The 21,114-nt window shown below is 43.5% G+C and overlaps 2 protein-coding genes across 6 annotated transcripts; both read left to right on the top strand.

Moving 5' to 3' along the window:
* The first annotated feature begins 1,089 nt into the window (after positions 1-1,089).
* Positions 1,090-19,989, top strand: LOC119944729 (molybdopterin synthase sulfur carrier subunit-like). 5 transcript variants are annotated; one of them, XR_005455942.1, is made up of 5 exons: positions 1,092-1,209; positions 5,894-6,015; positions 8,760-8,904; positions 11,262-11,349; positions 14,513-14,597. XR_005455942.1 is itself a non-coding variant. In XM_038765832.1 (4 exons), the coding sequence occupies exons 1-3, from the start codon at positions 1,195-1,197 to the stop codon at positions 8,884-8,886; spliced, it is 264 nt and encodes an 87-aa protein (XP_038621760.1). In that variant the 5' UTR covers positions 1,090-1,194; the 3' UTR covers positions 8,887-8,904; positions 19,898-19,989. The 5 variants fall into 5 exon arrangements, 4 of the variants coding, with proteins under 4 accessions (XP_038621760.1, XP_038621758.1, XP_038621756.1 ...); XM_038765832.1 differs by lacking the exons at positions 11,262-11,349; positions 14,513-14,597 and adding an exon at positions 19,898-19,989 and having other exon boundaries at positions 1,090-1,209; XM_038765830.1 differs by lacking the exons at positions 11,262-11,349; positions 14,513-14,597 and adding an exon at positions 12,331-12,418 and having other exon boundaries at positions 1,090-1,209.
* LOC119944728 (molybdopterin synthase catalytic subunit-like) lies at positions 12,353-20,885 on the top strand. Its single transcript, XM_038765827.1, has 4 exons — positions 12,353-12,537; positions 14,513-14,663; positions 19,898-20,021; positions 20,700-20,885. The coding sequence occupies exons 1-4, from the start codon at positions 12,417-12,419 to the stop codon at positions 20,763-20,765; spliced, it is 462 nt and encodes a 153-aa protein (XP_038621755.1). The 5' UTR covers positions 12,353-12,416; the 3' UTR covers positions 20,766-20,885.
* The last annotated feature ends 229 nt before the right edge of the window (positions 20,886-21,114 follow it).

Raw genomic sequence — 21,114 nt, 5'->3', positions numbered from 1 at the left:
GTGCACACAGCGCTCAATAAATATGATTGATTGATTGATATGTTTGTATAGACTTATTACTCTATTTATTTTACTTGTACATATCTATTGTATTCATTTCATTTTGTTAATATGTTTGGTTTTGTTCTCTGTCTCCCCCTTCTAGACTGTGAGCCCACTGTTGGGTAGGAACCGTCTTTCTATGTTGCCAACTTGGACTTCCCAAGCGCTTAGTCCAGTGTTGTGCACACAGTAATTGCTCAATAAATGATTGATTGATATTTGTAATAATAATGATAATGGCATTTATTAAGCGCTTACTATGTGCAAAGCACTGTTCTAAGCGCTGGGGAGGTTACAAGGCCATCAGGTTGTCCCCCAGGGGGCTCACAATCTTCATCCCCATTTTCCAGATGAGGTAACTGAGGCCCAGAGAAGTGAAGTGACTTGCCCAAAGTCACACAGCTGACAGTTGGCAGAGCCGGCATTTGAACCTATGACCTCTGACTCCAAAGCTCTTTCCACTGAGCCACGCTGCTTCTCATACACTTCTATTAGGGACCATCTCTATATGTTGCCAACTTGGACTTCCCAAGCGCTTAGTCCAGTGCTCTGCACACAGTAAGCGCTCAATAAATACGTATATATGTTTGTACATATTTTTTTACTCTATTTATTTATTTAATTTATTTGTACATATCTATTCTATTTATTTTATTTTGTTAGCATGTTTGGTTTTGTTCTCTGCCTCCCCCTTTTAGACTGTGAGCCCACTGTTGGGTAGGGACTGTCTCTCTATGTTGCCAATTTGTACTTCCCAAGCGCTTAGTACAGTGCTCTGCACATAGTAAGCGCTCAATAAATACGATTGATGATGATGATTGACTGATTGATCATGTGCGCATGCTCGGTGTGCGGCGGGGCCGGATGGGGCGGCCTCCATACATCTGCGCATGCTCAGTCTCGGCAGGGCCGGGCTCCGGGGGGGGGTCTGCGCATGCTCGGCGCGCGGCGGTGCCGGAGGCTCGGCGTCCGGGCATCGCGTGCGCATGCTCATCCTCGGCGTCTGCGCATGCTCGGTGGCGCCGCGGGCGGTGTGCGCATGCTCGGGCTGAGGAGAGGCGGAGGAAAAGGAGGAGGAGGTGGGCCGAGGCCTATGGCGGCCGTGTGAGGCGACCACGACGACGACGTCGTGAGGCGACCACGGGGGACGGGATGGTGCTGAGCCCGGTGAGCCGCCCTCACCACTCCATTCCTAATAATAATCATCATTATAATATGATAATAATAATAATGATGGCATTTATTAAGCGCCTACTATGTGCCAAGCACTGTTCTAAGCGCTGGAGAGGTTGCCAGTTGTCAGCTGTGTGACTTTGGGCAAGTCACTTCACTTCTCTGTGCCTCAGTTCCCTCATCTGTAAAATGGGGATGAAGACTGTGAGCCCCCCAAGGGACCACCTGATCACCTTGTAACCTCCCCAGCGCTTAGCACATAGTAAGCGCTTAATAAATAACATTATTATTATTACAAGGTGATCAGGTTGTCCCACGGGGGACTCACAGCTCTTCATCCCCATTTTACAGATGAGGGAACTGAGGCCCAGAGAAGCTGTCCAGTTGTCCAAAGTCACACAGCTGACAATTGGCAGAGCCGGGATTTGAACCCCTGACCTGTTGCCAACTTGGACTTCCTAAGCGCTTACTACAGTGCTCTGCACACAGTAAGCGCTCAATAAATCATCATCATCATCATCAATCGTATTTATTGAGCGCTTACTATGTGCAGAGCACTGTACTAAGCGCTTGGGAAGTACAATAAATACGATTGATTGATTGATTGATTGACCTCTGACTCCAAAGCCCAGGCTCTTTCCACTGAGCCATGCTACTTCTCGTCATCAATATAATGATGGTGGTATTTGTTAAGCGCTTACTATGTGCCCAGCACTGTTCTGAGCACTGGGGGAGACACGAGATCATAATAATAACAATAATGGTATTTGTTAAGCGCTTACTATGTGCCAAGCACTGTTCTAAGCGCTGGAGAGGTTACAAGGTGATCAGGTTGTCCCACGGGGGGCTCACAGCTCTTCATCCCCATTTTACATATGAGGGAACTGAGGCCCAGAGAAGCTGTCCAGTTGTCTAAAGTCACACAGCTGACAATTGGCAGAGCCGGGATTTGAACCCCTGACCTGTTGCCAACTTGGACTTCCCAAGCGCTTACTACAGTGCTCTGCACACAGTAAGCGCTCAATAAATCATCATCATCATCATCAATCGTATTTATTGAGCGCTTACTATGTGCAGAGCACTGTACTAAGCGCTTGGGAAGTACAATAAATACGATTGATTGATTGATTGATTGACCTCTGACTCCAAAGCCCAGGCTCTTTCCACTGAGCCATGCTGCTTCTCATCATCATTATAATGATGGTGGTATTTTTTAAGCGCTTACTAGGTGCCCAGCACTGTTCTAAGCACTGGGGGAGACACGAGATCATAATAATAACAATAATGGTATTTGTTAAGCGCTTACTATGTGCCAAGCACTGTTCTAAGCGCTGGAGAGGTTACAAGGTGATCAGGTTGTCCCACGGGGGGCTCACAGCTCTTCATCCCCATTTTACAGATGAGGGAACTGAGGCCCAGAGAAGTTGTCCTGTTGTCTAAAGTCACACAGCTGACAATTGGCAGAGCCGGGATTTGAACCCGTGACCTGTTGCCAACTTGGACTTCCCAAGCGCTTAGTACAGTGCTCTGCACACAGTAAGCGCTCAATAAATACGATTGATTGATTGATTGACCTCTGACTCCAAAGCCCAGGCTCTTTCCACTGAGCCATGCTGCTTCTCATCATCATTATAATGATGGTGGCATTTGTTAAACGCTTACTATGTGCCCAGCGCTGTTCTAAGCGCCGGGGGAAACACAAGGTCACAACAATAATAATAATATGCGTATTTGTTAAGTGCTTACTAGGTGCCCAGCACTGTTCTAAGCACTGAGGGAGACACAAGATCACAATAATAATAATAATGGTATTTGTTAAGCACTTACTATGTGCCAAGCACTGTTCTAAGCGCTAGGGGAGACACAAGGTTATAATAATAATAATAATGGTATTTGTTAAGCACTTATTATGTGCCAGGCACTGTTCTAAGCGCTGGGGTAGACACAAGGTTATAATAATAATAATAATGGTATTTGCTAAGTGCTTATTATGTACCAGGCACTGTTCTAAGCGCTGGGGGAGACACAAGGTTATAATAATAATAATAATGGTATTTGTTAAGTGCTTATTATGTGCCAAGCACTGTTCTAAGCACTGGGGGAAACACAAGGTCATAACAATAATAATAATAATAATAATGGTATTTGTTAAACACTTATTATGTGCCAAGCACTGTTCTAAACGCTGGGGGAGACACGAGGTCATAATATAATAATAATAATAATGACAGTATTTGTTAAGCACTTACTATGTGCCCAGCACTGTTCTAAGCGCTGGGGGAGACACAAGGTCATAACAATAATAATGATAATGGTATTTGTTAAGTGCTTATTATGTGTCAAACACTGTTCTAAGCGTGGGGGAGACACAAGGTTATAATAATAATAATAATGGTGCCATGTTGTTACGGGCTTACTATGTGCCCAGCACTGTTGTAAGTGTTGGGGGAGACACAAGGTCATAATAATAATAATGATAATAATAATAATAATAATGATAATAGTGGCAGGGTCAAAATAGTAATAGTGTTGTCATTTGTTAAGCGCTTACTATGTGCCCAGCGCTGGTCTAAGCACTGGGGGAGACACAGGGTCATAATAATGATAATAGTGGCATTTGTTAAGTGCTTACTATGTGCCCAGCACTGTTCTAAATGCTGAGGGAGACACAGGGTCAAAATAATAATAATGTTGTCATTTATTAAGCGTTTACTATGTGCCAAGCACTGTTCTAAGCGCTGGGGGAGACTCAAGATCATAATAATAATGATGATGATGTCATTTGTTGTGTTTACTATGTGCCAAGCACTGTTCTAAGTGTTGGGGGAGACACAAGGTCATAATAATAATCATGATTGTGGCGGCATTTGTTAAGCGCTTACTAGGTGCCAAGCACTGTTCTAAGCGCTGGGGGAGACACAGGGTCAAAATAATAATAGTGTTGTCATTTGTTAAGCGCTTACTATGTGCCCAGCACTGGTCTAAGCACTGGGGGAAACACAGGGTCATAATAATAATAATAATAGTGGCATTTGTTAAGCGCTTACTATGTGCCCGGCACTCTTCTAAGTGCTGGGGGAGACACAGGGTCAAAATAATAATAATGTTGTCATTTATTAAGCGTTTACTATTTGCCAAGCACTGTTCTAAGCGCTGGGGGAGACTCAAGATCATCATAATAATAATGATGATGTCATTTGTTAAGTGCTTACTATGTGCCAAGCACTGTTCTAAGTGCTGGGAGAGACACAAGGTCGTAATAATAATAATAATAATAATGGTATTTCTTAAGTGCTTACTATGTTCCCAGCACTGTTTTAAGCACTGGGGGAGACACGGGGTCATAATAATAATAATAATAATGGTGGCATTAATTAAGTGCTTACTATGTGCCAAGCACTGTTGTAAGCGCTGGGGGAGACACAAGGTCATAATAATAATAATGGTGGCATTAGTTAAGCGCTAACCATGTGCCCAGCACTGTTCTAAGCGCTGGAGGAGACACAAGGTAATGAGGTTGTCCCACGGGGGGCTCACAGTCTTCATCCCCATTTGACAGATGAGGTCACTGAGGCCCAGAGAAGTGAAGTGACTTAATAATAATGGCATTTATTAAGAGCTTACCACGTGCAAAACACTGTGCAAAGCACTGTTCTAAGCACTGTGGTAGACAGAAGGTGGTCAGGTTGTACCCCGTGGGGCTCACAGTCTTCATCCCCATTTGACAGATGAGGTCACTGACACACAGAGAAGTGAAGGGACTTGCCCAAGGTCACACAGCTGACAAATGACGGAGCTGGCATTCGAACCCACGACCTCTGACTCCCAAACCCGGGCTCCTTCCACTGAGCCACGCTGCTTCTCCGGAAGGAGCACCCGCCTGGGAGTCAGAGGTCGTGGGTTCAAATCCCAGCTGTACCACCTGTCAGCTGTGTGACCTTGGGCCCATCATTTAACTTCTTTGTGCCTCAGTTCCCTCATCTGTAAAATGGGGATGAAGACTGCGAGCCCCACGAGGGACAACCTGATGACCTTAGATCTTACCCCAGCGCTTGGAACAGTGCTTGGCACATAGTAAGTGCTTAACAGAAACCATCATTACCTTCTAGACTGTAAGCCCATTGTTGGGCAGGGATTGTCTTTATCTATTGCCAAATTGGACTTTCTGAGCACTTAGTACAGTGCTCCGCACACTGTAAGCGCACAGTAAGTGCTTGGCACATAGTAAGCGCTTAACAAATACCATCATTATTATTATTATTATCCACGCTCCCAAGGAGCTCTTATCGTCATCATCATCAATTGTATTTATTGAGCGCTTACTATGTGCAGAGCACTGTACTAAGCGCTTGGGAAGTACAAATTGGCAACATATAGAGACAGTCCCTACCCAACAGTGGGCTCACAGTCTAAAAGGGGGAGACAGAGAACAAAACCAAACATACTAACAAAATAAATAGAATAGATATGTACAAATAAATTAAATAAATCTCACAAGGCACCGAGTGTGTCTGTTTACTGTTCTATGATACATCCCCAAGCGCTTACTACAGTGCCCTGCACACAGTAAGCGCTCAATAGACTGAACTTGCAAACCAAAGAGTTTATAATTAGACCCTTGCTGAAGAGAAAAACCGGTGACTTGTAGCTGATTTTTTTTTTCTCCCTCCCTTTTCAGGTTACTGTGTTGTACTTTGCGCAAAGCGCTGAACTGGCGGGTGTCCGCTCGGAGACCATTTCTGTGCCGCAAGAAATCAAATCTCTGCAGCTGTGGGAAGAGATTGAGAGTCGACATCCTCGGTAGTTTAACGTCTGAAAAGCACCCGGGGTTATTAAAATAAATGAATTTGACCATCTGGGCTTGGACCTTTATAACCGTTTTATTACCAGAAATGTGTTACTGAGTTGGGAGGTGCTTTTTATTTTACTTCACCACCATCTCGGCTCAAATTGCATCTATTCCGAGGAGGTGCAAAAAGCTAAAAATCTCTGCAATCCTGCCAAGGGACGTACAGTTCGTGAGGCACGGTTGTGAAATCATTCTTGATTTGTGGAACATCATGTGTTTATAAAATAGAGGAAGATGCGGTTTCCTCATTTCACTCACATGATCCCATTTCGGTCAGAAAGCCATTTGAAGCGGAACATTTTTCTGGTTTGAAGAGTTAGAGTAGAAAGTAGGAAGTCTTAAAAAAAAAAACTGGAAAACTGACCCGTTTGAATCTGAATTAGCCATTTAATGTAAGCTTTACCAAATTTCCTTTCTCCAGATGTCTGAGAAATGAAATAACATTTTATTGACCTTGTCGTTATTAAAATGTCATTTTGATCAATTCTTATATTAATGGAGGCATTTAAGTTGTGCATGTCAAAGGTTATATTTAATTAAGTATAGGATTAATAAGCTCAGCTCAGTGTGAGTTTTCAAAAAGAAACTAATTGGTAAGGGCATTGTGGATAGGATCCTCTCTACAAACATGTTTTTGGGAACAATTCATTTTTTTTTTTTTTAATGCAGCTTCCAGTTATATTGTGTTTGGATGAATTGAATGCCCAAGCATATGACACACAACCGGCTTCATTTCTTATTGTGAGCCCTTTTCCACAGCAGGCTTGGTTTTGAGGCTGGAAAAAGTTTTCTAAGGATACAGATTCAAAGTAATAATACTTTGTTTTATGGAACGATCTTCTCCTCTCCAGGTTTTATCCAATTAGTAAGGTTTGGCAGCAAAACTTTTGTTGCTGGTGATTTTCTCATTGCAAAATGGGAAGCGACTTTCATTCATTCAGTTGTATTTATTGAGCGCTTACTGTGTGCAGAGCACTGTACTAAGCGCTGGGGAGAGTACAAATCGGCAACATTTTCCCTGATACCTGCACTTAACCTTACTCTCTGGGCCAGTATCTGTGTGTCCTTGATAAAACGTAAGGGATCAGAGCGATCAGAAGGGCAGCAGATTTATCAAATTGCATCCGACTCCTGCTGATGGAGGGTGGCCTGACAGTGAGCAAAGGCCTGGGAGACAGAAGGATCTGGGTTCTAATTCTGCCTCTGCCAATTGCTTGCTATGTTCTCCATCCTACTTAACTGTAAAGCCCATGAAGGGCTTAGAACAGTGCTTTCACATAGTAAGCCCTTAAGAAATACCATGAAAAAAATAAAACCACTGTCCTACAGAAGCAGGATTACCAACAGAAACTGGACTCTAGAAACATTGCAATCGGTGCTACAGTGTAATAATAATAATAATAATTGGCATTTGTTAAGCGCTTACTATGTGCAAAGCACTGTTCTAAGCGCTGGGGGGGGATACAGGGTGATCAGGTTGTCCCTCGTGGGGCTCACAGTCTTAATCCCCATTTTACAGATGGGGTAACTGAGGCCCAGAGAAGTTAAGTGACTTGCCCAAGATCACACAGCAGGCATGTGGTGGAGTCGGGATTCGAACCCATGACCTCTGACTCCAAAGCCCGTACTGTTTCCACTGAGCCACGCTGCTTCTCTAACTATTTCCTCTAATTAACTGGCATGAATACGGTCCATCGATTTCTGCCCCAGATTAAGTCGAAATGCAATAGGTGGTAGTGATGCACATAGCATTCATTCAATCGTAGAGAAGCAGCGTAGCTCAGTGGAAAGAGCACGGGCTTTGGAGTCAGAGGTCATGGGTTCAAATTCTGACTAGGCCAATTGTCAGTTGTGTGACTTTGGGCAAGTCACTTAACTTCTCCTTGCCTCAGGTACCTCATCTGTAAAATGGGGATTAAGACTGTGAGCCCCCCCCGTGGGACAACCTGATCATCTTGTAACCTCCCCAGCGCTTAGAACAGTGCTTTGCACGTAGTAAGCGCTTAACAAATACCATCATTATTGGTGTTATTATTATCAATGATATTTAGCGCTTACTTTGTGCTGAACACTGTGCTAGGCACTTGGGAGAGTACAATATAAAAGAATTAGCAGGCAGGTCCCTTGCCTATAATGAGCTTACAGTCTAGAAGGGGAGATGTTAACGTAAAAATTTGTAATATAGAATTTAAAGATATGTACGTTCTAGTGTATTGATTAAATAGTTAAAATAGTACTATTTGATTGATAATACTTCATATAGTACACTTGAATCTTTCATTCCTAAGCAGTTACGTACTTGCCTCAACTGCCACCCACCATTTTTGTACATATCCTTCTACTCAGTTGATTCTCCGAGTAAATTTTAATAGATTTTAATGCTGATCTTTAAGGGTGGGAATCCCCGTCTTTTCTGTTGTACTCTCCCAAGTGCACAATCCTATGCTCAACATGGAATAAGTGCTCAACAAATCTAGATTTTAACGGACCTGAGGTGTTTTCTTTCCCTTCCTACATCATCTTCACCTAATAAAACTTATTTTATATTTTTTAAGATTAGCGAGTAATCCTTAATTTAAGAAACATTGACAAGTGAAAGTGAATTGACATAGTCTTTGGTTTTGAAACGTCACCAGTGCCATCTCTGACCGAGTTTGTTTCCCAACCTGTGTTTTCCTTTTGACGCCGTCTTCAGTCTGGCTGACGTTCGAGATCAGGTGATTTTTGCCGTGCGTCAGGAATACGTCCAAATCGGGGACGAAGTCCTCCTCCTCCAGCCGGGCGACGAGATAGCCATTATTCCCCCCATTAGTGGAGGATAATATCTCTGTGCTGTTTGGGTAAGTGCAGTTTTCTCTTTGTGTTTTGCTTCTTTTGTCGTATTTGTTAAGCGCTTACTATATGCTAGACCTTGTAGTAAGCGCTGGGGTAGATAATAATAATAATGGTATTTGTTAAACACTATATGCTAGGCCCTGTAGTAAGCACTGGGGTAGATGATAATAATGATAATAATGGTATTTAAGTGCTTACTCTGAGCCAAGCACTGTTCTAAGCGCTGCGGTAGATACAAGATTATCAGGTTGTCCCACGTGGGGCTCACAGTCTTAATCCCCATTTTATAGATGAGATAACTGAGGCCCAGAGAAGTTAAGTGACTTGCCCAGAGTCACACAGCTGACAATAATAATAATAATAATCATCATGATCATGGCATTTATTAAGCATTGCTATGTGCAAAACACTGTTCTAAGCGCTGGGGAGGTTACAAGGTGATCAGGTCCTCCCACAGAGGGCTCACAATCTTAATCCCCATTTTACAGATGAGGTAACTGAAGCCCAGAGAAGTGAAGTGACTTGCCCAAAGTCACACAGCTGACAACTGGCGGAGCTGGGATTTGAACCCATGACCTCTTGACTCCAAAGCCCGTGTTCTTTCCACCGAGCCACGCTGCTTGCAAGTGGTGGAGCCGGGATTAGAACCCACAACCTCTGACTTCCAAGCCCGTGCTCTTTCCGCTAAGCCACGCTGCTCTCTAGGTACAAGATAGAGTGGACAAAGTCCGTATCCACCTGGGGCTCACTGTCTTAATCATCATCAATCATATTTATTGAGCACTTACTGTGTGCAGAGCACTGTACTAAGCGCTTGGGAAGTACAAATTGGCAACATATAGAGACAGTCCCTACCCAACAGTGGGCTCACAGTCTAAAATCCCCATTTTACAGATAAATGAGGCCCAGAAAAATGATGCAACTTGCCCAAAAGGTCGCACAGCAGACAAGTGGCGGAGCCGGGATTAGAACCCAGGTCCTTCTGAGGCCCAGGCCCGGACTCTCTCCCAGTAGAGCACCCTACTTCTCGTATCTTGTATCTAACCCAGCACGTAATACAGGGCCTGGCACATAGCCCTTAAAAATACTATAATAATAATAATAATAATTGTGGTATTAAGCACTTACTACATGCCAGGCACTGTACTAAGCGCTGGGGGGAATACAGCCAAATTGGGATCACAGTCCCTGTCCCACGGGGGGCTCACGGTCTTAATCCACGTTTTGCAGATGAAGTAACTGAGGCCCAGAGAAGTGGAATGACTTGCCCAAGATCTCTCAGCACAATAGTAAGCACTTAATAAATAGCACAGTTATTAAAAACACTACCGCGAATGGGGATAGGACCATGTCCAGTATGCGTTAAATTCATTTCTGTACTGGATTCAGATTAGTTTCTGGTTCCGTCCTTAATGTGCTTGCCCTTTTGCGGCCAGAGCGGAGGGCAGAATCCTTTGCCTTCAGCAGTGCGGACATAAACAACTCTCATTTTTTTCTAAAATTAAGCTTTTAGTTCCTACTTTAAATATATCTTGGCACTCAGCCGCATTCAAATCACACGGTCCTGTATTTTTTATATACACGTGTGCAGAGGTGTGTTTCTAATAATAGTAATGATGGGATTTGTTAAGCGCTTACTATGTGAGAAGCACTGGGGGAGGGGGATACAAGGTGGTTAGGTTGTCCCGCTTGGGGCTCCCAGTCTCAATCCCCATTTGACAGATGAGGTAACTGAGGCACAGAGAAGTTAAGTGACGTGCCCAAAGTCACACAGCAGACAAGTGGGGGAGCCGGGATTAGAGCCACGCTAGTCAGTGGTATTTATTGAGCGCTTACAATGAGCAGAGCACTTGGGAAAGTACAGTGCAATGGAATTGATCCTTTTGGACAGGACTCACAGTGAGCTTAGTCTACAGGAGGGACACAAAAATTGAAACAGATTAGAAATAGGGGAATAGAGAAGCAGCGTGGCTCAGTGGAAAGAGCACGGGCTTTGGAGTCAGAGGTCATGGGTTCAAATCCGGCCTCTGCCACTTAGCTGTGTGACTTTGGGCAAGTCACTTCACTGCTCTGGGCCTCAGTTCCCTCATCTGTAAAATGGGGATTAGGACTGTGAGCCCCCCGTGGGACAACCTGATCTCCTTGTAACCTCCCCAGCGCTTACAACAGTGCTTTGAACGTAGTAAGCGCTTAATAAATGCCATCATTATTATTGTTATTAACAAATACCACATTCTTCTGAATATTATCAGTTTGGGGAGTACAAAGATGTGGCCAGCGCAGTGCTCGGAGGGTTCTGCTTTTTTCTCTGACAGAACAAAATTTGCTCACTTCTCTTTGGGGGGGATGTTTTTCTTGCCAGATTCCTGACTGTCTGTAGAAGGTGAGAACTCTTATCGGACATACATTTATTTGGCTCCTTCTGAAACCTAACTATCCCAGGCATAAAGGTAAATGACTTTTGGACAAAACAATTACGTTAAGAACTTTGTTTACTGCCGTCAAAGAGCTGTAACTAAGAGAAGCAGCATGGCCCAGTGGAAAGATCACGGGCTTGGAAGTCCGAAGACCTGGGTTCTAGTCCCGGCTCCACCATGTACATGCTGTGTGACCTTGGGCAAGTCACTTAACTTCTCTGGGCCTCAGTTACGTCATCTGTAAAATGGGGATTAAGACTCTGATGGGCACTATATGGGACCGGGTCCAACCTGATTATTTTTCTTGCCAGATTCCTCACTGTCTGTAGAAGGTGAGAACTCTTATCGGACATACATCATCATCATCATCATCAATCGTATTTATTGAGCGCTTACTATGTGCAGAGCACTGTACTAAGCGCTTGGGAAGTACAAATTGGCAACATATAGAGACAGTCCCTACCCAACAGTGGGCTCACAGTCGAAAAGGGGGAGACAGAGAACAAACCAAACATACTAACAAAATAAAATAAATAGAATAGATATGTACAAATAAAATAAATAAATAAATAGAGTAATAAATATGTACAAACATATACATATATATATATATATATATATATACATACATTTGGCTCCAGCGCTTAGAACAGTGCTTTGCACATAGTAAGCGCTTAATAAATGCCATCATTATTATTATTATTTATTTGTGAACAGTGCTTAGCACATAAAAAGCACTTAAGTACCAAAATTGTTACTACTACCTTTGTCAAGTCACTTAACTTCTCTGTGCCTCAGTTACCTCCTCTGTAAAATGAAGATTAAGGCTGTGAACCCTGAATGGGGCAGAGACCGCGTTCAACCTTTTTATCTTGTATCTGCCCCAGCGCTTAGTACAGTCCCTGGCACACAGTAAGCGCTTTACAAATGCCATTTAAAAAAACACGTTTCACACGCGCCCTAACATATTAAGGTTCTCAGTAAATATTAACAAGGACATTTCTTTCTTAAAAGCTTTTACCTTTCCCCTTTGAGGAGAGGGAGGCGTCCTGCCGTTGACTAACGAATTCAGAAATAGGTCGTATTTTTAGAGCCCCGCTATGGATGGAACTGAAGAAAAACCCAAGGATTTAATCAGATTCACGAACGAAAAGCTCTCTGTGGATGAAGTCTCGCAGTCGGTGATTTCTCCTTCTTGTGGAGCGTTGTCCCTCTTCGTAGGTGAGTTTTATCTGCCCCAGCTTCTGGGGGGAGCCCCGTTCCTCGGTCCTGTACGGTCCCCTCCGTCACACCCGCTTCGACACTTATTACTCTATTTTACTTGTACATATCCTATTTATTTCATTTTGTTAATATGTTTGGTTTTGTTCTCTGTCTCCCCCTTTTAGACTGTGAGCCCACTGTTGGGTAGGGACCGTCTCTAGATGTTGCCAATTTGTACTTCCCAAGCGCTTAGTCCAGTGCTCTGCACATAGTAAGCGCTCAATAAATACGATTGATGATGATGACGACGACAACCTGGGAACAAAGCCCACATGGTGTGAGTGAGCAGACGCTTTGTCGCTGTGGTTTTCCCGACTTTGGGAGCCTCTCAGCTTGACTCCCGACAGGTTGCCAATTTGTACTTCCCAAGCGCTTAGTACAGTGCTCTGCACATAGTAAGTGCTCAATAAATACGATTGATTGATTGATTGAACGATCCCAGTATTCCTAGCCGAAAGAGGGGCCAGGTAGCCCCCATCTTGTGGTCCTTTGTTCGCCTCTTGCTCCCTCCCGCCGCCTGGTCTCCACCAGTTTCAGTTAGACTGGACGCTCCTTGCAGGCAGGGAATATGCCCGTTGTTGTATCGTACTCTCCCAAGCACCTAGCACAGTGCTCTGCCTACAGTAAGCGCCCAACAGCTACAATTTCCCGACAGTCACTTGACAACTTTATCTCTGCTCCAGCACTCAGAACAGCGCCGGACACATAGTAAGCGCTTACCAAATATTAGAGAAGCGCAGCGTGGCTCAGTGGAAAGAGCCCGGGCTTTGGAGTCAGAGGTCCTGGGTTCAAATCCCAGCTCCACCACTTGTCAGCTGTGTCTCTTTGGGCAAGTCGCTTCAGGTGCCTCATCTGTAAAATGGGGATTAAGACTGTGGGCCCCACGTGGGATAACCTGATCACTTTGTAACCTCCCCAGTGCTTAGAACAGTGCTTTGCACCTAGTAAGCGCTTAATAAATGCCGTTAAAATATATATATAGCATAAAAAGAGGGCCTTCACAATGATAATGGTATTCTAAGTGCTGAGGTAGATAAGATTATCAGGTCAGACACAGTCCCTGTCTCACATAGGACTCAGTCTAAGTAGCAGGGGGAGCAGGGATTGAATCCCCATTTTACAGTTGAGGAAACTGAGGCAGGGATAAGTGAAGTAACTTGCCCGGGGTCCCACAACAGATCATCAGGATTAGACCTTAGGTCTTCCAACTCCCAAGCCCCCGCTCTTCCCACTAGGCCATGCCTCCTTTACCCGGACGCGGCTTACTGACTTTCTCAGTGAATGGATTTTTCTCCCCCTTCGATCCTTGAGAAATTGCTTTGAGTCGGTTTTAAGGTTGGATCCAGACCATTCGGGTTTGGCCCGGATATTTGCAATTGCCATTTTCCAACTCTTGAAAAGACTTCAATCCTGAAAATACTCAACCCCAGCTCATTGCATTACAATGGGATTTTACTACAGTAATCCAATACAAAACCAAGTCCTAATGAACCAAGAACAGGAGAAAACCCTTAATGCGGCGGCGTTGCGTGGTTATGATTCACAATTCTGGGTAGTCTTAATATTTTCTTCCAATTACTGAAGATGGATGTAGCCAACTTGGATGGGATCCGTCTTTAGAACAAAAGTAAATTTCCCTTGAGCCCAGTGAAAACCATGTGGGGCCTGAGGAGAAATACGGTTTATATTTCATATGGTCGCCTTACTTCCAGCGAAGTGATTCCGTTAATTTCCTTTCAGGAAGCCGTGCTATAATGAGAGATTATTTTAGATAGATCTTTACAAGGCTTACTAAAGTCAATCTGTAATGATTGGATTTTGGAAAATTTTGAATTTCTTTTCTTCATTAAAGCATTTGGAAAAATCGTTTTTTTTCTATCCGTTCATTTTCCCTTTTGACTGAGAAATTCAGTGTATCGTTTCATTATTTTAGGGACCACAAGAAATAACTTTGAAGGGAAAAAGGTGATTAGTTTAGAATACGAAGCCTACGTCCCAATGGCAGAAGCTGAAATCAGAAAAATCTGCGACAACATTAGGGAGAAATGGGCCGTCAGGCACATTGCCGTCCACCATAGGCTCGGGTATGTTTGCCTCAGTTTCATCTTTCACAGTTTAATAATAATAATAATAATGGTATTTGTTAAGCACTTACTGTGTGCCAGGCACTGTACTGAGCGCTGGGGCGGATCCAAGCAAATTGGGTTGGACACAGTCCCTGCCCGACGTGGGGCCCGAAATCTCGGTCCCCGTTTTACAGACGAGGGAACTGAGACCAAGAGAAGTGAAGTGGCGTGCCCAAGGTCACAAAGCAGACAAGTGAAGGAGCCGGGATTAGAACCCAGGACCTTCTGATCCCCAGACTCGGGTTCTATCCCCTAGGCCGTGCTGCTTCCCAGTACCTACCAGTGGCTTTGTAGTGCCAGCTCTAACACGGTCGTAAAGGTCTGCTTCGGGTATGTATCTAGGGGGAAACATCGTACAATATTATTTTCTTTTTAATAGTATTTTCAGTCACTGACGAACCTTCCACTTCATAATTTATCTATCGCCTCAATTTTAAACACTTTAAAATGTTGTGAAGGCCACAGTTCTGCATACAGTCGAGTAATCTTTAATCATAGAAGCAGCACGGCCCGGGAGTCAGGGGACCTGGGTTCTCATCCCGGCTGTGCCACTTGTCCGCTGGGTGACCTCGGGCAAGTCACTTCACTTCTCTGGGCCTCAGTTACCTCATCTGGAAAATGGGGATTAAGAGTGTGAGCCCTATAAGGGACAGGGACTGGGTCCAACCCCATTAACTTTTATCTGCCCCTGCACTTAGAACAGTGCTTGGCATATATTAAGCACTGAACAAGTAACATTATTATTACTACTAATAATAATCTTTGAGCAACTCTGCCATTCACAGTGGCAAGAATCATCTTCTCTAACCTTAAAATGATCATTTCACTCCCTTTAAAATGGCCTCCAGTTGGATCAAATCAAAGATTCCATCCTTAGGATTCAAGGCCCTCTGTCTTGTCTGCTGTGTGACCTTGGGCAAGTCACTTAACTTCTCTGAGCCTCAGTTACCTCATCTGTAAAATGGGGATTAAGACTGTGAGCCCCACATGGGACAACCTGATTACCTTATATCCCCCCCAGCCCTTAGAGCAGTGCTTGGCACGTAGTAAGCGCTTAACAAATACCATATTTATTTTATTATTTATGGCTTGTCCTTACTTTTGTTGTACCTCTCTGCTATCAATCGGTGGTAATGATTGAGTGTTTATTGTGTGCAGAGCACTGTACTAAGCGCTTGGGGAAAATGCAATGTAATATAATTGGAAGGCAACACAATCCATGCCAACAAGGAGCTTAGTTTCCATCCACGGTAGCCAAATCAATCCCCTATTCTGCTGCTCCATGCGAACCCCTCAATTTTGTTTTTTTATACTTAAGTGCTTACTATGTGCCAAGCACTGTTCTAACAGCTGTGTCCAACCCGATTAACTTGTGTATCTACCACAGTGCTTAGGACAGTACCTGGCACATAATAAGTGCTTAGCTAATAATAATGATGATGGCATTTATTAAGCGCTTACTGTTTTGCACACAGTAATAATAATAATAATGATAGCCTTTATTAAGCGCTTACTATGTGCAAAGCACTGTTCTAAGCGCAGGGGAGGTTACAAGGTGATCAGGTTGTCCCACGGGGGGCTCTCAGTCTTCATCCCCATTTTCCAGATGAGGGAACTGAGGCCCAGAGAAGTGAAGTGACTTGCCCAAAGTCACCCAGCTGACAGTTGGCGGGGCTGGGATTTGAACCCATGACCTCTGACTCCAAAGCCCGGGCTCTTTCCACTGAGCCACGCTGCTTCCCCAATATGGGAGGTTGGGGGCAGAAAATGAGACTAGAACCAGCTGGTCTCTGATCTCATCTGGAGTTTACGCCCCTCTCCAATTCACTCATTTATTCAGTTTTATTTGAGTGCTTACTGCTTAGAGAAGCAGCGTGGCTCAGTGAAAAGAGCCCGGGCTTTGGAGTCAGAGGTCATGGGTTCAAATCCCTGCACAACCACTTGTCAGCTGTGTGGCTTTGGGCAAGTCACTTCACTTCACTGGGCCTGAGTTTCCTCATCTGTAAAATGGGGATGAAGACCGTGAGCCCCCCGTGGGACAGCCGTATCACCTTGTAAGCTCCCCAGTGCTTTGCACATAGTAAGCGCTTAATAAATGCTATCATTATTATCATTATTATTACTGTGTGCAAAACACTAAGCTCTTGGGAGAGGACAGTATAACAGTAAACACATTCCCCTCCCACAAAGGAGCTCTAGAGGGGGAGACAGATATTTGTCACGACCCTCCAGCTCGTACCGACCCGGACTTTCCTGGACTGGGGGAGCCTCGGGGACACGTCAATTCGAACCGCACCACCGACCGCGGAGGTTACCTTGGAAAGTTGTCTTTTTTTACTGAGTTTTGCCAAGGGAGTGACACATACACACGCTCACTCACTCCACTCCACCAAAGGTCCACTACCAGTCTGCCGGTCGAGGGAGCCCGTTCTGCCGATCCCGGGGCCGGAAGGTCGGGATGTGATCCCTGGCGACGCGGACCGCTGACTTCTGCCTGCCTCCTCCTCCGCACGCCGCTTCCTCTCTGCTTCCAAGAGCTGCCGCTTTCTCCTGCGTCTCCTGCCTCCTTTGAGTGCGGCCGTCTCCAGCTGATCTCCTGCTTCACATCTTGTCGCGTGCTTCCTCGCAATTAATAATAATATATTATTATTATATATATAATATTATATAATATATAATACATATTATATAATATAATATGATATATTATATATAATATCGATAATGTTATATAAGATCATATATTATTATATATTATTATATATCATTATGTTATATATAATAATATATAATAATATGTAATGATATATTATATATAATCTTATAATATATAACATATTATCGATATTATATATAATATATATTATTATTATATATAATATATTATATATAATATGTTATATATAATATATAATATGTAATGTAATATATATATGATATCGATAATAATATGTTATGTATTATAAGGTTATGTATAATATTATATATTATATATATAATAATATATAGTAATATGTTATATATTATAAGATTATATATAATATATTATTATATATTATATATAATACCCGCTGTTGGGTAGGGACCGTCTCTATATGTTGCCAACTTGTAACAATAATGCTGGCATTTGTTAAGCGCTTGCTATGTGCAAAGCACTATTCCAAGCGCTGGGGAGGATATTCTACTTGCGCTTAGAGTACGGTGCTCTGCACACAGGAAGCGCTCAATAAATACGAGTGAATGAATGAACTGAATAATAATAATGGTATTTGTTAATAATAATAATGGTGATGGCATTTGTTAAGCGCTTACTATGTGCAAAGCACTGTTCTAAGCGCTGGGGGGGATACAAGGTGATCGGGTTGTCCCACGCGGGGCTCACAGTCTTAATCCCCGTTTTACAGAGGAGGTAACTGAGGCTCAGAGAAGTTAAGTGACTTGCCCAAGGTCACAGCAGACATGTGGCGGAGCTGGGATTAGAACCCATGACCTCTGGCTCCCAAGCCCGTGGTCTTTCCACTGAGCCACGCTGGTTTACAAGCACTGTTATAAGCACTGGGTGGGGGGGGGGGAGATACAAGTAGGTGGTCCCACGTGGGGCTCACAGTCTTAATCCCCATTTTGCAGATGAGGTCACTGAGGCCCAGAGAAATTAACTGATTTGCCCAAATGGCTCGTTAATTTAATTAATGGTGGCATTTATTAAGCGCTTACTATGGTCAAAGCACTGTTCTAAGCATTGGGGGGATACAAGGTGATCAGGTTGTCCCACTTAATAATAATGATGGCATTTATTAGGCACTTACTATGTGCCAAGCACTGTTCTAAGCGCTGGGGAGGTTTCAAGGTGATCAGGTTATCCCACGGGGGGCTCACAGTCTTCATCCCCGTTTTACAGATGAGGTAACCGAGGCACAGAGAAGTTTAGAGACTTGCCCAAAGTCACACAGCTGACAAGTGGCAGAGCCAGGATCTGAACCCATGACCTCTGACTCCAAAGCCCGGGCTCTTTCCACTGAGCCACGCTGCTTCTCTACTGCTGCTCTGGGGGCAGGGAACGAGTCTACCAACTCTGTTGTGTTGTACACACCTGAGCGCTTAGTACAGTGCTCTGCGCACCGTTAGCACACAAGAAAGTTCTTCAGGTTCTAATCTTGGCTCCACCACTTGTCTGCCGTGTGACCTTGGGCAGGAACGCCCTCCCTCCTCCTATCAGACACAATTGCTGTCCCCAACTTCACAACCTAGACCGTGAGCCCGTTGCGGACAGGGATCGTCGTTGCTGAGTTGCACTTTCCAAGCGCTTAGTCCAGTGCTCTGCACACAGTAAGCGCTCAATAAATGCGATTGAATGAATGAATGAACTTTCTTAACTTCTCTGACCCTCCGTGACTTCATCTGCAAAATGGGAATGAAGACTGAGCCCTGTGTCAGGCAGGGACTGTGTGTCCATCCAATTATCAATCAATCGTATTTATTGAGCGCTTACTATGTGCAGAGCACTGTACTAAGCGCTTGGGAAGTACAAATTGGCAACATATAGAGACAGTCCCTACCCAACAGTGGGCTCACAGTCTAAAAGAGGTCACAAGGGGCTCACAGTCTTCATCCCCATTTTACAGATGGGTCACTGAGGCCCAGAGAAGTGAAATGACTTCCCCAAAGTCACACAGCTGACAAGTGGTGGATCTGGGATTTGAACCCATGACCTCTCACTCCAAAGCCCGGGCTCTTTCCACTGAGCCACGCTTCTTCCTCCTCTTCCTTCTTCCTTATCTTGTGTCTATCCATCCCAGCTCTTAGAACAATGCCTCGCACACAGTAAGCACTTAATATCATTTAATAATTAGCTCCACCACTTGTCAGCTGTGTGACTTTGGGCAAGTCACTTCTCTGTGCCTCAGTTACCGCATCTGTAAAAATGGGGATTAAGACTGTGAGCCCCGCGTGCGACAACCTGATCACCTTGTAAACTCCCCAGCGCTTAGAACAGTGCTTTGCACATAGTAAGTGCCTAATACATGCCATCATTATTATTATTAAGTGGGACAACCTGATCACGAACATAGTGCTTAATAAATGCCATCATTATTATTATTATTATTAATAATAATTAAAAAGAAACAACTGATTGATTGCAGACCCTCCAAAGTTTTTGCTTTAAAAAAGAAAAAATTGGCTTCTCTTCCTAGCCTAGTTCCAGTGACAGAACCAAGCGTGATCATCGCCATATCCTCAGCCCACAGAGCCGAATCTCTGGAAGCAGTGAAGTACAGCATCGACACTTTAAAAGCCACAGTGCCGGTATGGAAGAAGGTAAATTCGTTAGGACGTCCTTTAAGTTTTAATTATGAACCCAAAGGGCGTCCTTAAATATTCATTTTCAGTACTTCGAACTAAGAAAGCAGTTGAGGTACGGAAAGCAGTCCTAACACCAGATTTGCTTATAATTCTATCCCTACTTTCATCGTTGGAAGTTATCAAAATTAAGGCACTCTATCCCCTGCTCTGTAGAATCTATATATTTTAAAATAAAATAAAAATTGCTTTTTAAATGAACTTATTGTAGCTTTAAGATCCTGAACATTTCACTGCATAAAAAGGACCAGTGCCTAAAAGCTTACCTTGAGCCCGAGTCGTCGTAGTACATTAAAAAGCAGCTTACCAGCGGTTTTGATTCCCTAGGAACCAGGATTATGCAGCATTGTTTGTAATAAGATTTTTATGAAATTTGTGAAACAGTATGGAAGAAGCACTTCTATAATTGATTATGGTACATTACTTAATGACCATATTGAGAAAACTCACAAAGTAGCTGTGAGGTATTGAGCGTGGTTTTAAGAATTACATTTTTCTCCCAACAAAAGGAAATTTAGTGGAGCTTATAGTAATGAAGGATTTGATGTTATTAAGCAATATTCCGTAATTTTACATAAATTTTTAAAAGCCGTTTATTGTAAAATCCTGCTTCTGATTATCCATTTTAACTTCTAGGAAATTTATGAAGAAGAATCTTCTTGGAAAGGAAACAAAGAATGCTTCTGGACAAAATCCGATTAATTCTTATCGATTGCAAATTCATTCTTCTTAAAATTTCCGTCCATTTATTGTAATAGGGTGTGCTTTTTCCTTTATTGCTTCTCTGCGTCAAAATGAATATTCTTTCCAAAAACTCAGAAATCCTTGCACGCACTGGTTCTTACCAAATTCCTGTGGCGGGATGGAAGGGAAGCCAAAGGGAGGGTTTATGGTAACAAAGAATGAGGAAGACACAATAGCTAAAAAGCCTTTGAGTGACTCATATCCCAAACCTCACTTTTCCACTTCAATCAATCAATCAATCAATCATATTTATTGAGCATTTACTGTGTGCAGAGCACTGTACTAAGCACTTGGGAAAGTAAGTGCC

The sequence above is a fragment of the Tachyglossus aculeatus genome, chromosome 23 (assembly GCF_015852505.1).
Source record: "Tachyglossus aculeatus isolate mTacAcu1 chromosome 23, mTacAcu1.pri, whole genome shotgun sequence".
Classification (NCBI taxonomy): Eukaryota; Metazoa; Chordata; class Mammalia; order Monotremata; family Tachyglossidae; genus Tachyglossus; species Tachyglossus aculeatus.
Note: the sequence above shows the minus strand (reverse complement) of the source record. Positions and strands in the feature narration are given on the sequence as shown.

Coding starts and splice junctions, on each gene's coding strand:
- LOC119944728 (XM_038765827.1), top strand. CDS start 12,417: ATGGATGGAACTGAAGAAAAACCCAAGGATTTAATCAGATTCACGAAC. Junction 12,538..14,512: donor AGCGTTGTCCCTCTTCGTAG/GTGAGTTTTATC, acceptor TCATTATTTTAG/GGACCACAAGAAATAACTTT. Junction 20,022..20,699: donor CAGTGCCGGTATGGAAGAAG/GTAAATTCGTTA, acceptor TTTAACTTCTAG/GAAATTTATGAAGAAGAATC.
- LOC119944729 (XM_038765832.1), top strand. Junction 6,016..8,759: donor ATTGAGAGTCGACATCCTCG/GTAGTTTAACGT, acceptor CGCCGTCTTCAG/TCTGGCTGACGTTCGAGATC.